This window comes from Eulemur rufifrons, chromosome 8 (genome assembly GCF_041146395.1).
Source record: "Eulemur rufifrons isolate Redbay chromosome 8, OSU_ERuf_1, whole genome shotgun sequence".
NCBI classification, from domain to species: domain Eukaryota; kingdom Metazoa; phylum Chordata; class Mammalia; order Primates; family Lemuridae; genus Eulemur; species Eulemur rufifrons.
Genome location: NC_090990.1, coordinates 102788988 through 102803356, shown reverse-complemented (window position 1 = coordinate 102803356; position 14369 = coordinate 102788988). Strand labels below are relative to the sequence as shown.

The following is a 14369-nucleotide window of genomic DNA, read 5'->3' as shown; positions in this document are numbered from 1 at the left end:
TTTCCTCTGTTAGGATATTTCAGCACAACTTCCATGTTCCCATTAGTCTCCAATGGGAAGGATCTTCTAGTGTCTTTGGCAGAAGGACACATAGAATAATTCCTCTTTCCTGATCTTGGTTCAACATGGATAATAGCCACTTGGGTGGATGTTTTCATAATAATGATGGTGATACTCATGATTGAGAAAAGGCTTTATCCTTCCTGAAGGTGACTGTGGGACAATGCTTAGGTTGGAGAAAAATACAAGCTTTGATTAAACTTTATCTTTTATTATTAATTACTTATTTCTTTTGCATGGTATATATCTGCTATATAATACGGCTTTCCAGAGATATAGGAAAAAGACATAATTCTGGCCATGGGGAAGTAAGTCTATGGGGTGATGAGAAATAAAAATAGAAGACACAAACAATATTGAATGATTAATTGTTTATTTTTGACGCTTATACAGTTTACTTTTTTGAATTCCCTATGTCCAAGTTGATTTTATTGAATACAGGTTAATACAGAGTTTGAATAGAAGGATACTACAGACAGATGTGCTAAGCTCTAATATTAATAAATCATCTTTAGCTGCCATAAGAGTGATTTTATATTTTTGGCTCCTTTGGTATATTTGAAAGATTAATTTATAAATCTGAAATGGGTCTAAAACATAAACTCTCAAAAACAAAAATCCTTACATGATTCCCAATCTCCTGAAATACTCAAAAGTTTCCCAAACTTAGCTCTCCATGGAATTGACCCTTCAATTTAATATTTGCTAAACATGAAATTCAAAATTCTTTAAATGATAAAAAGAAACTACCACCAATGTAATGAAGGAGTGTAGTATATTTTAAACAGAATGACAGGAAAAGATAACCTCCCAGACAGTATTACGCCAAATCTCTAGGTTGAAAGTAGTGTTCTTCCTTCTTCCCTCTACTTTGGAATTAATTGCTTTCCCATTGGATTCTCACTCATAGTAATAGTATGTTTGTGACTGACCAAATCCCAGGTGTTTTGATGTATCATTTGAAAAGCCATATACTCTTGGCTGTCTATTGCTGCCTACTATATTTAATCTTTTATAATTTTCTCCATATCCAGATGCTTTTGTGAATTCTGACGGATCTTTGAAACCCACAGGATTGGAACTGTAACGAAAACGTTGATCCTGAGACTTTCCAAAACCTGAAAGCCCATATTCATAATCCGCACTCCCATAGCTGCCATGTCTCCAACCTAAACGAGATGCATTCCTTGGCATTTCAATACTTTCATAGTGAAAATCATGAGGCCTAGAATTATGATGACTGTATTGTGATTGTATTTTTGAACTATAACCTGATGCTTCAGAAACAGAATTAGAGTGACCATGTCCTGTACCGGAAGGATGGTCAGAGTACTCAGGGGAAGACTCAGACTGTCTGGGACTGGCTCTGTCCCGTTGCTGAGACCCAGAGTGTCTAGAGCCATCCCTTGACTGGCCACGGGCGGATGCAGAGTGGTTTCTGGCACCAGACCCAGACTGTCTCTCCGAGTCTTCCGAGTGTCCTTCACTCTCACTGTCCTGACTGACGCTGGATCCCCGGTGTCTGTTTGCCCTGGACCCAGATGTTCCACCCTGCCCGGACTGTGAGTGTCTAGAGCTGCCGGCGTGAGGGGATGCGTCTTGGTGGCGAGACCCTGACCGCCTAGCACTGTCTCCTGCGTGTTCCTGGCCAGATCTTTGTCTGCTCGCATTTCTGGATCCTGCCTGACCGTGGGAAGAACCAGAGCCTCCCTGGGAGGCTGCCTGGCGGTGCCGGGACCCTGAGCGTTCAGAACTGTCTCCCGATTGCTCATGACGGGACCCCTGCCTTCCTCCTCTGCCGGATCCTGAATGCCCACGAGCGCTTGCCTGATCCTCGTGAGACGCTGAGTGTCTAGAGCTGTCTGGAGCCTGCTCGCGGCGGGATGCTTGTCTTCCTCTAGTGTTGGATCCGTGCTGTCCGTGGGAGGACTCAGAGTCCTCCTGAGGGGGTTCCTGGTACAGGAGAGACCCTGAGTGTCTAGACCTTTCCTCTGCCCGGCCACGTGCGGACTCTTGTGGGTTCCGCCGACTGGGCCCAGACCTTCCGTGGGCTGACACTGACTGGCTGTCTGAGTCTTCTGATTGTCCTTCAGTCTCACTGGCCTCACTAGGGCTGGAGCCCTGGTGTCTGCTTGCCCGGGATGCGGGGGATGATTGTCTGCGTCCGGCCCCTGAGTGTCTGGCGCTGTCTGCCGACTGCTCGTGGCGGGATTCTTGTCCTCCTCTTGCACTTGATCTTGACTGCCCACGGGAAGACTCAGCCTCTCCGCGAGAGGAACGCTCTCCGTGACGAGAGCCCGATTGTCTGGATCTGTCTACAGACTGTCCGTGACTGGACCGTTGTCTTCCACTGGCACCGGAGTCTGAGTGAGCGGGGGCAGACTCAGACTGTCCGGGACTGGCTCTGTTCCGTTGCTGAGACCCAGAGTGTCTAGAGCCATCCCTTGACTGGCCACGGGCGGATGCAGAGTGGTTTCTGGCACCAGACCCAGACTGTCTCTCCGAGTCTTCCGAGTGTCCTTCACTCTCACTGTCCTGACTGACGCTGGATCCCCGGTGTCTGTTTGCCCTGGACCCAGATGTTCCACCGTGCCCGGACTGTGAGTGTCTAGAGCTGCCGGCGTGAGGGGATGCGTCTTGGTGGCGAGACCCTGACCGCCTAGCACTGTCTCCTGCGTGTTCCTGGCCAGATCTTTGTCTGCTCGCATTTCTGGATCCTGCCTGACCGTGGGAAGAACCAGAGCCTCCCTGGGAGGCTGCCTGGCGGTGCCGGGACCCTGAGCGTTCAGAACTGTCTCCCGATTGCTCATGACGGGACCCCTGCCTTCCTCCTCTGCCGGATCCTGAATGCCCACGAGCGCTTGCCTGATCCTCGTGAGACGCTGAGTGTCTAGAGCTGTCTGGAGCCTGCTCGCGGCGGGATGCTTGTCTTCCTCTAGTGTCGGATCCGTGCTGTCCGTGGGAGGACTCAGAGTCCTCCTGAGGGGGTTCCTGGTACAGGAGAGACCCTGAGTGTCTAGACCTTTCCTCTGCCCGGCCACGTGCGGACTCTTGTGGGTTCCGCCGACTGGGCCCAGACCTTCCGTGGGCTGACACTGACTGGCTGTCTGAGTCTTCTGATTGTCCTTCAGTCTCACTGGCCTCACTAGGGCTGGAGCCCTGGTGTCTGCTTGCCCGGGATGCGGGGGATGATTGTCCGCGTCCGGCCCCTGAGTGTCTGGCGCTGTCTGCCGACTGCTCGTGGCGGGATTCTTGTCCTCCTCTTGCACTTGATCTTGACTGCCCACGGGAAGACTCAGCCTCTCCGCGAGAGGAACGCTCTCCGTGACGAGAGCCCGATTGTCTGGATCTGTCTACAGACTGTCCGTGACTGGACCGTTGTCTTCCACTGGCACCGGAGTCTGAGTGAGCGGGGGCAGACTCAGACTGTCCGGGACTGGCTCTGTCCCGTTGCTGAGACCCAGAGTGTCTAGAGCCATCCCTTGACTGGCCACGGGCGGATGCAGAGTGGTTTCTGGCACCAGACCCAGACTGTCTCTCCGAGTCTTCCGAGTGTCCTTCACTCTCACTGTCCTGACTGACGCTGGATCCCCGGTGTCTGTTTGCCCTGGACCCAGATGTTCCACCGTGCCCGGACTGTGAGTGTCTAGAGCTGCCGGCGTGAGGGGATGCGTCTTGGTGGCGAGACCCTGACCGCCTAGCACTGTCTCCTGCGTGTTCCTGGCCAGATCTTTGTCTGCTCGCATTTCTGGATCCTGCCTGACCGTGGGAAGAACCAGAGCCTCCCTGGGAGGCTGCCTGGCGGTGCCGGGACCCTGAGCGTTCAGAACTGTCTCCCGATTGCTCATGACGGGACCCCTGCCTTCCTCCTCTGCCGGATCCTGAATGCCCACGAGCGCTTGCCTGATCCTCGTGAGACGCTGAGTGTCTAGAGCTGTCTGGAGCCTGCTCGCGGCAGGATGCTTGTCTTCCTCTAGTGTCGGATCCGTGCTGTCCGTGGGAGGACTCAGAGTCCTCCTGAGGGGGTTCCTGGTACAGGAGAGACCCTGAGTGTCTAGACCTTTCCTCTGCCCGGCCACGTGCGGACTCTTGTGGGTTCCGCCGACTGGGCCCAGACCTTCCGTGGGCTGACACTGACTGGCTGTCTGAGTCTTCTGATTGTCCTTCAGTCTCACTGGCCTCACTAGGGCTGGAGCCCTGGTGTCTGCTTGCCCGGGATGCGGGGGATGATTGTCTGCGTCCGGCCCCTGAGTGTCTGGCGCTGTCTGCCGACTGCTCGTGGCGGGATTCTTGTCCTCCTCTTGCACTTGATCTTGACTGCCCACGGGAAGACTCAGCCTCTCCGCGAGAGGAACGCTCTCCGTGACGAGAGCCCGATTGTCTGGATCTGTCTACAGACTGTCCGTGACTGGACCGTTGTCTTCCACTGGCACCGGAGTCTGAGTGAGCGGGGGCAGACTCAGACTGTCCGGGACTGGCTCTGTTCCGTTGCTGAGACCCAGAGTGTCTAGAGCCATCCCTTGACTGGCCACGGGCGGATGCAGAGTGGTTTCTGGCACCAGACCCAGACTGTCTCTCCGAGTCTTCCGAGTGTCCTTCACTCTCACTGTCCTGACTGACGCTGGATCCCCGGTGTCTGTTTGCCCTGGACCCAGATGTTCCACCCTGCCCGGACTGTGAGTGTCTAGAGCTGCCGGCGTGAGGGGATGCGTCTTGGTGGCGAGACCCTGACCGCCTAGCACTGTCTCCTGTGTGTTCCTGGCCAGATCTTTGTCTGCTCGCATTTCTGGATCCTGCCTGACCGTGGGAAGAACCAGAGCCTCCCTGGGAGGCTGCCTGGCGGTGCCGGGACCCTGAGCGTTCAGAACTGTCTCCCGATTGCTCATGACGGGACCCCTGCCTTCCTCCTCTGCCGGATCCTGAATGCCCACGAGCGCTTGCCTGATCCTCGTGAGACGCTGAGTGTCTAGAGCTGTCTGGAGCCTGCTCGCGGCGGGATGCTTGTCTTCCTCTAGTGTTGGATCCGTGCTGTCCGTGGGAGGACTCAGAGTCCTCCTGAGGGGGTTCCTGGTACAGGAGAGACCCTGAGTGTCTAGACCTTTCCTCTGCCCGGCCACGTGCGGACTCTTGTGGGTTCCGCCGACTGGGCCCAGACCTTCCGTGGGCTGACACTGACTGGCTGTCTGAGTCTTCTGATTGTCCTTCAGTCTCACTGGCCTCACTAGGGCTGGAGCCCTGGTGTCTGCTTGCCCGGGATGCGGGGGATGATTGTCTGCGTCCGGCCCCTGAGTGTCTGGCGCTGTCTGCCGACTGCTCGTGGCGGGATTCTTGTCCTCCTCTTGCACTTGATCTTGACTGCCCACGGGAAGACTCAGCCTCTCCGCGAGAGGAACGCTCTCCGTGACGAGAGCCCGATTGTCTGGATCTGTCTACAGACTGTCCGTGACTGGACCGTTGTCTTCCACTGGCACCGGAGTCTGAGTGAGCGGGGGCAGACTCAGACTGTCCGGGACTGGCTCTGTCCCGTTGCTGAGACCCAGAGTGTCTAGAGCCATCCCTTGACTGGCCACGGGCGGATGCAGAGTGGTTTCTGGCACCAGACCCAGACTGTCTCTCCGAGTCTTCCGAGTGTCCTTCACTCTCACTGTCCTGGCTGACGCTGGATTCCCGGTGTCTGTTTGCCCTGGACCCAGATGTTCCACCCTGCCCGGACTGTGAGTGTCTAGAGCTGCCGGCGTGAGGGGATGCGTCTTGGTGGCGAGACCCTGACCGCCTAGCACTGTCTCCTGCGTGTTCCTGGCCAGATCTTTGTCTGCTCGCATTTCTGGATCCTGCCTGACCGTGGGAAGAACCAGAGCCTCCCTGGGAGGCTGCCTGGCGGTGCCGGGACCCTGAGCGTTCAGAACTGTCTCCCGATTGCTCATGACGGGACCCCTGCCTTCCTCCTCTGCCGGATCCTGAATGCCCACGAGCGCTTGCCTGATCCTCGTGAGACGCTGAGTGTCTAGAGCTGTCTGGAGCCTGCTCGCGGCGGGATGCTTGTCTTCCTCTAGTGTCGGATCCGTGCTGTCCGTGGGAGGACTCAGAGTCCTCCTGAGGGGGTTCCTGGTACAGGAGAGACCCTGAGTGTCTAGACCTTTCCTCTGCCCGGCCACGTGCGGACTCTTGTGGGTTCCGCCGACTGGGCCCAGACCTTCCGTGGGCTGACACTGACTGGCTGTCTGAGTCTTCTGATTGTCCTTCAGTCTCACTGGCCTCACTAGGGCTGGAGCCCTGGTGTCTGCTTGCCCGGGATGCGGGGGATGATTGTCCGCGTCCGGCCCCTGAGTGTCTGGCGCTGTCTGCCGACTGCTCGTGGCGGGATTCTTGTCCTCCTCTTGCACTTGATCTTGACTGCCCACGGGAAGACTCAGCCTCTCCGCGAGAGGAACGCTCTCCGTGACGAGAGCCCGATTGTCTGGATCTGTCTACAGACTGTCCGTGACTGGACCGTTGTCTTCCACTGGCACCGGAGTCTGAGTGAGCGGGGGCAGACTCAGACTGTCTGGGACTGGCTCTGTCCCGTTGCTGAGACCCAGAGTGTCTAGAGCCATCCCTTGACTGGCCACGGGCGGATGCAGAGTGGTTTCTGGCACCAGACCCAGACTGTCTCTCCGAGTCTTCCGAGTGTCCTTCACTCTCACTGTCCTGACTGACGCTGGATCCCCGGTGTCTGTTTGCCCTGGACCCAGATGTTCCACCCTGCCCGGACTGTGAGTGTCTAGAGCTGCCGGCGTGAGGGGATGCGTCTTGGTGGCGAGACCCTGACCGCCTAGCACTGTCTCCTGCGTGTTCCTGGCCAGATCTTTGTCTGCTCGCATTTCTGGATCCTGCCTGACCGTGGGAAGAACCAGAGCCTCCCTGGGAGGCTGCCTGGCGGTGCTGGGACCCTGAGCGTTCAGAACTGTCTCCCGATTGCTCATGACGGGACCCCTGCCTTCCTCCTCTGCCGGATCCTGAATGCCCACGAGCGCTTGCCTGATCCTCGTGAGCCGCTGAGTGTCTAGAGCTGTCTGGAGCCTGCTCGCGGCGGGATGCTTGTCTTCCTCTAGTGTTGGATCCGTGCTGTCCGTGGGAGGACTCAGAGTCCTCCTGAGGGGGTTCCTGGTACAGGAGAGACCCTGAGTGTCTAGACCTTTCCTCTGCCCGGCCACGTGCGGACTCTTGTGGGTTCCGCCGACTGGGCCCAGACCTTCCGTGGGCTGACACTGACTGGCTGTCTGAGTCTTCTGATTGTCCTTCAGTCTCACTGGCCTCACTAGGGCTGGAGCCCTGGTGTCTGCTTGCCCGGGATGCGGGGGATGATTGTCTGCGTCCGGCCCCTGAGTGTCTGGCGCTGTCTGCCGACTGCTCGTGGCGGGATTCTTGTCCTCCTCTTGCACTTGATCTTGACTGCCCACGGGAAGACTCAGCCTCTCCGCGAGAGGAACGCTCTCCGTGACGAGAGCCCGATTGTCTGGATCTGTCTACAGACTGTCCGTGACTGGACCGTTGTCTTCCACTGGCACCGGAGTCTGAGTGAGCGGGGGCAGACTCAGACTGTCCGGGACTGGCTCTGTTCCGTTGCTGAGACCCAGAGTGTCTAGAGCCATCCCTTGACTGGCCACGGGCGGATGCAGAGTGGTTTCTGGCACCAGACCCAGACTGTCTCTCCGAGTCTTCCGAGTGTCCTTCACTCTCACTGTCCTGACTGACGCTGGATCCCCGGTGTCTGTTTGCCCTGGACCCAGATGTTCCACCCTGCCCGGACTGTGAGTGTCTAGAGCTGCCGGCGTGAGGGGATGCGTCTTGGTGGCGAGACCCTGACCGCCTAGCACTGTCTCCTGCGTGTTCCTGGCCAGATCTTTGTCTGCTCGCATTTCTGGATCCTGCCTGACCGTGGGAAGAACCAGAGCCTCCCTGGGAGGCTGCCTGGCGGTGCCGGGACCCTGAGCGTTCAGAACTGTCTCCCGATTGCTCATGACGGGACCCCTGCCTTCCTCCTCTGCCGGATCCTGAATGCCCACGAGCGCTTGCCTGATCCTCGTGAGACGCTGAGTGTCTAGAGCTGTCTGGAGCCTGCTCGCGGCGGGATGCTTGTCTTCCTCTAGTGTCGGATCCGTGCTGTCCGTGGGAGGACTCAGAGTCCTCCTGAGGGGGTTCCTGGTACAGGAGAGACCCTGAGTGTCTAGACCTTTCCTCTGCCCGGCCACGTGCGGACTCTTGTGGGTTCCGCCGACTGGGCCCAGACCTTCCGTGGGCTGACACTGACTGGCTGTCTGAGTCTTCTGATTGTCCTTCAGTCTCACTGGCCTCACTAGGGCTGGAGCCCTGGTGTCTGCTTGCCCGGGATGCGGGGGATGATTGTCTGCGTCCGGCCCCTGAGTGTCTGGCGCTGTCTGCCGACTGCTCGTGGCGGGATTCTTGTCCTCCTCTTGCACTTGATCTTGACTGCCCACGGGAAGACTCAGCCTCTCCGCGAGAGGAACGCTCTCCGTGACGAGAGCCCGATTGTCTGGATCTGTCTACAGACTGTCCGTGACTGGACCGTTGTCTTCCACTGGCACCGGAGTCTGAGTGAGCGGGGGCAGACTCAGACTGTCCGGGACTGGCTCTGTCCCGTTGCTGAGACCCAGAGTGTCTAGAGCCATCCCTTGACTGGCCACGGGCGGATGCAGAGTGGTTTCTGGCACCAGACCCAGACTGTCTCTCCGAGTCTTCCGAGTGTCCTTCACTCTCACTGTCCTGGCTGACGCTGGATTCCCGGTGTCTGTTTGCCCTGGACCCAGATGTTCCACCCTGCCCGGACTGTGAGTGTCTAGAGCTGCCGGCGTGAGGGGATGCGTCTTGGTGGCGAGACCCTGACCGCCTAGCACTGTCTCCTGCGTGTTCCTGGCCAGATCTTTGTCTGCTCGCATTTCTGGATCCTGCCTGACCGTGGGAAGAACCAGAGCCTCCCTGGGAGGCTGCCTGGCGGTGCCGGGACCCTGAGCGTTCAGAACTGTCTCCCGATTGCTCATGACGGGACCCCTGCCTTCCTCCTCTGCCGGATCCTGAATGCCCACGAGCGCTTGCCTGATCCTCGTGAGACGCTGAGTGTCTAGAGCTGTCTGGAGCCTGCTCGCGGCGGGATGCTTGTCTTCCTCTAGTGTCGGATCCGTGCTGTCCGTGGGAGGACTCAGAGTCCTCCTGAGGGGGTTCCTGGTACAGGAGAGACCCTGAGTGTCTAGACCTTTCCTCTGCCCGGCCACGTGCGGACTCTTGTGGGTTCCGCCGACTGGGCCCAGACCTTCCGTGGGCTGACACTGACTGGCTGTCTGAGTCTTCTGATTGTCCTTCAGTCTCACTGGCCTCACTAGGGCTGGAGCCCTGGTGTCTGCTTGCCCGGGATGCGGGGGATGATTGTCCGCGTCCGGCCCCTGAGTGTCTGGCGCTGTCTGCCGACTGCTCGTGGCGGGATTCTTGTCCTCCTCTTGCACTTGATCTTGACTGCCCACGGGAAGACTCAGCCTCTCCGCGAGAGGAACGCTCTCCGTGACGAGAGCCCGATTGTCTGGATCTGTCTACAGACTGTCCGTGACTGGACCGTTGTCTTCCACTGGCACCGGAGTCTGAGTGAGCGGGGGCAGACTCAGACTGTCCGGGACTGGCTCTGTCCCGTTGCTGAGACCCAGAGTGTCTAGAGCCATCCCTTGACTGGCCACGGGCGGATGCAGAGTGGTTTCTGGCACCAGACCCAGACTGTCTCTCCGAGTCTTCCGAGTGTCCTTCACTCTCACTGTCCTGACTGACGCTGGATCCCCGGTGTCTGTTTGCCCTGGACCCAGATGTTCCACTGTGCCCGGACTGTGAGTGTCTAGAGCTGCCGGCGTGAGGGGATGCGTCTTGGTGGCGAGACCCTGACCGCCTAGCACTGTCTCCTGCGTGTTCCTGGCCAGATCTTTGTCTGCTCGCATTTCTGGATCCTGCCTGACCGTGGGAAGAACCAGAGCCTCCCTGGGAGGCTGCCTGGCGGTGCCGGGACCCTGAGCGTTCAGAACTGTCTCCCGATTGCTCATGACGGGACCCCTGCCTTCCTCCTCTGCCGGATCCTGAATGCCCACGAGCGCTTGCCTGATCCTCGTGAGACGCTGAGTGTCTAGAGCTGTCTGGAGCCTGCTCGCGGCGGGATGCTTGTCTTCCTCTAGTGTCGGATCCGTGCTGTCCGTGGGAGGACTCAGAGTCCTCCTGAGGGGGTTCCTGGTACAGGAGAGACCCTGAGTGTCTAGACCTTTCCTCTGCCCGGCCACGTGCGGACTCTTGTGGGTTCCGCCGACTGGGCCCAGACCTTCCGTGGGCTGACACTGACTGGCTGTCTGAGTCTTCTGATTGTCCTTCAGTCTCACTGGCCTCACTAGGGCTGGAGCCCTGGTGTCTGCTTGCCCGGGATGCGGGGGATGATTGTCCGCGTCCGGCCCCTGAGTGTCTGGCGCTGTCTGCCGACTGCTCGTGGCGGGATTCTTGTCCTCCTCTTGCACTTGATCTTGACTGCCCACGGGAAGACTCAGCCTCTCCGCGAGAGGAACGCTCTCCGTGACGAGAGCCCGATTGTCTGGATCTGTCTACAGACTGTCCGTGACTGGACCGTTGTCTTCCACTGGCACCGGAGTCTGAGTGAGCGGGGGCAGACTCAGACTGTCCGGGACTGGCTCTGTCCCGTTGCTGAGACCCAGAGTGTCTAGAGCCATCCCTTGACTGGCCACGGGCGGATGCAGAGTGGTTTCTGGCACCAGACCCAGACTGTCTCTCCGAGTCTTCCGAGTGTCCTTCACTCTCACTGTCCTGACTGACGCTGGATCCCCGGTGTCTGTTTGCCCTGGACCCAGATGTTCCACCGTGCCCGGACTGTGAGTGTCTAGAGCTGCCGGCGTGAGGGGATGCGTCTTGGTGGCGAGACCCTGACCGCCTAGCACTGTCTCCTGCGTGTTCCTGGCCAGATCTTTGTCTGCTCGCATTTCTGGATCCTGCCTGACCGTGGGAAGAACCAGAGCCTCCCTGGGAGGCTGCCTGGCGGTGCCGGGACCCTGAGCGTTCAGAACTGTCTCCCGATTGCTCATGACGGGACCCCTGCCTTCCTCCTCTGCCGGATCCTGAATGCCCACGAGCGCTTGCCTGATCCTCGTGAGACGCTGAGTGTCTAGAGCTGTCTGGAGGCTGCTCGCGGCGGGATGCTTGTCTTCCTCTAGTGTCGGATCTGTGCTGTCCGTGGGAGGACTCAGAGTCCTCCTGAGGGGGTTCCTGGTACAGGAGAGACCCTGAGTGTCTAGACCTTTCCTCTGCCCGGCCACGTGCGGACTCTTGTGGGTTCCGCCGACTGGGCCCAGACCTTCCGTGGGCTGACACTGACTGGCTGTCTGAGTCTTCTGATTGTCCTTCAGTCTCACTGGCCTCACTAGGGCTGGAGCCCTGGTGTCTGCTTGCCCGGGATGCGGGGGATGATTGTCTGCGTCCGGCCCCTGAGTGTCTGGCGCTGTCTGCCGACTGCTCGTGGCGGGATTCTTGTCCTCCTCTTGCACTTGATCTTGACTGCCCACGGGAAGACTCAGCCTCTCCGCGAGAGGAACGCTCTCCGTGACGAGAGCCCGATTGTCTGGATCTGTCTACAGACTGTCCGTGACTGGACCGTTGTCTTCCACTGGCACCGGAGTCTGAGTGAGCGGGGGCAGACTCAGACTGTCCGGGACTGGCTCTGTCCCGTTGCTGAGACCCAGAGTGTCTAGAGCCATCCCTTGACTGGCCACGGGCGGATGCAGAGTGGTTTCTGGCACCAGACCCAGACTGTCTCTCCGAGTCTTCTGAATGTCCTTCACTCTCACTGTCCTGGCTGACACTGGATTCCCGGTGTCTGCTTCTTCTGGACCGCGATCCTTGACCCTGCTCAGACTGCGGGTTTCTTGAACTGTCTCTTTGATTGGATATCTCTTGATGATTAGACCTTGTGTGGTTTCTTCTTTCATTTTCTTTCTTATCATTGTCATTTGTAATGGATGCATCTTGTTCTCTTGTGTAATATGAATCACCGTACCCCAATTCTTTCCATTCTGTAATCACTCGTCCTGTATTTGCATAATTAAATTCACCTACTTCTTCCTCTCCTCTCCTTGAAGGTATAATGTGTATCTTGTGCCGTGTCTCTCTTTTTTCAGTAGAATTTGACCTCTTTTTCTCATTTCTATTTAACTCATGATGCTTTTTCTTACCACCTTCTCTGTGTCTATGGTTGGATGAATCATGTTTTCTTTCTTTATCTTCAGTATACGGCTCAAGTGAAGTTTTCCCTCTACCTCTTGGGCTCTTAGATCTTACTTTGTTGCTTTCTTCATCACTTCTTCTTGACGTCCTGGATGTTCTTTTTCTTTCATCTTTCTCCTCACCTTCTTCTATTTCATCTCCTTCTTCTTCATAATCATGACTGTGCTTTATGTGCTTTGGCCCAGATGTGTGGATTTTCTGCCTGTTGGCAGACTGGTAGTATGCTTGAGCCAACTTGAATACCATCAGAAAGAACTCTGTGAAGTCTATTTTCTTGTTGTGGTCTATATCCAGGATATGCATGAAGACATCAGCAATATCTGGGTCATCTGGATTCTGTACAGAGGGAAATCAGTAATGGAGCCTACATTAGACTGAGTCACACTCTCAGCTATTTAATTCAAAGTCAATTTAGCAAATGTTAACTTTGGGTACCAGAAAGTGGAACCAAATGTCTTAGTTTTTTTCTTTGATCTTTTTTAGCTCATCTGGACTCAGTTGATAAGTATATGTGTTAAACAGAAACAAGAAAATTTAAAGACTAGTAGGGTATTACAAAAAGACGTGATAAGGTACGTGCTTATATTTCTTATTTCAAAAGTCAGAATTTTATATAATCCACAATTTAGTTGTCTTTTAATGTATCCACTTAGTAATTTTGATGAGAGGAAAAACGTAATAAAGAACTAATTGGCATTCATGTCTTGTAATTAAATATTTATGTTATTTTTATTTTTATAGAGGCTTTGTGTGTGTATGTCATGTGTATAGACTTAGTCTGTTCCTATTCTAAAAGAAATAATTTGAATAGAGTTCACAACAATCCTCACTTAGATTATTGGTTAAAAACATAAATACCTTTTGGTCTTGTCAAAAATCTCTTACCTTTAGGATTGGCCGAAATTGTGTTTCCAGAAGTTCCTTCAGCTCTTTTTTGCTCAATGTTTCAGTGTCCTTATCTTTTTTTGAGTATTGGTGGAAAATATCAATGATGGAGCTGATGTTTTCCAACACAGTGGACATGTTTTGGCAATATATGGGAACCTAGAAAGAAGACATTAAAATTTACTTTCCTTATACTTCCTTTCTTTTTCTAGGTCATATTAATTATTGTAACCATTTTCCATGTTTTAAATCTACATCATTCCCTAAGTAAAATGGGAATTTTTAAAATTTTTAATCTTTAAAATTGTAAAGTGGCCATAAAATACTTCTATCACCTACATAGTGAAAAATCATCACAAATTTTGACGACTTACTAAAATTATCCATTTCTTGCCCTTGAGCCCTTTTATGGCAGCATTTATGTTGTCTCACAGACCTCAGTGTGCTCTAGTTAAGATCACTCCTCTTGCTGATCTTGCCATTGCTCATTGCAGGAATTTGGAAAAGACCACTGGTCAGAAGCAGGAACATTTACTCATATAAATTTGCTGAGAATCATTTCTTCAAAAACTAATTTTATAAAAGGTCAGTTTGCTGTGAGACAATTCCCTCAAAGCCAATTTGCCATATGGCAAGATACTTCCACACTATTGCCTTCTCTAGTAATTTATTTTTATCATCACAAAAATATACTAGAGTGTCTACTATCTACTATTACCCTTGAATCAATATTCCCCCCTCCATTAACATGTCTCCCAACATCCTACTAAGCTAATGAACTGCTTCCTTTCACAGAAGTCTTGGAAGAGTTTTCTCTGCTTTCTCTCTCAAAATATTTACCACCCACTTTCTTTTAAACCTACTTCTCTCAATTTTTTAACTCCAAAGTATGTAGATTTTTTTTAAAAAAAGAAGATCAAGGACACAGCCATAGGAATTTCCAACCTTTTGAGATTGAGCAAAACATGAGAGGTTAACAAAGAATACTGAGAAATGGTAACCAATAGGTAAGAGGAATATCAGAAGAATGTGGTGTCATAAGATCCACAGAAGAGGCAAAAAGATTCCATTAAGAAAGAAATGGTTAATTCTATTTCACATATCAAGAGATTAAG

General features: G+C 54.3%; 1 protein-coding gene across 1 annotated transcript; it reads right to left on the bottom strand.

Annotated features, from left to right (window-relative positions):
* Nucleotides 1–960: 960 nt before the first annotated feature.
* FLG (filaggrin) lies at nt 961–13392 on the bottom strand. Its single transcript, XM_069479234.1, has 11 exons — nt 13255–13392; nt 11819–12705; nt 10781–11752; nt 9743–10714; nt 8678–9676; nt 7667–8620; nt 6629–7600; nt 4553–6562; nt 3515–4486; nt 2477–3448; nt 961–2410 (listed from the first exon to the last, which is right to left on the bottom strand). The coding sequence occupies exons 1-11, from the start codon at nt 13390–13392 to the stop codon at nt 961–963; spliced, it is 11298 nt and encodes a 3765-aa protein (XP_069335335.1).
* Between the last annotated feature and the right edge of the window lie 977 nt (nt 13393–14369).

What these genes read in the sequence shown, in the direction of transcription:
- FLG (XM_069479234.1), bottom strand. Translation starts at nt 13,392, where the DNA reads ATGTCCACTGTGTTGGAAAACATCAGCTCCATCATTGATATTTTCCAC. An exon ending in GACAGAGCCAGTCCCGGACA is followed by an intron (nt 8,621 to 8,677) that starts GTCTGAGTCTGC and finishes ACAACGGTCCAG; the next exon opens with TCACGGACAGTCTGTAGACA. An exon ending in TCTAGACACTCTGGGTCTCA is followed by an intron (nt 7,601 to 7,666) that starts GCAACGGAACAG and finishes CTCCGGTGCCAG; the next exon opens with TGGAAGACAACGGTCCAGTC.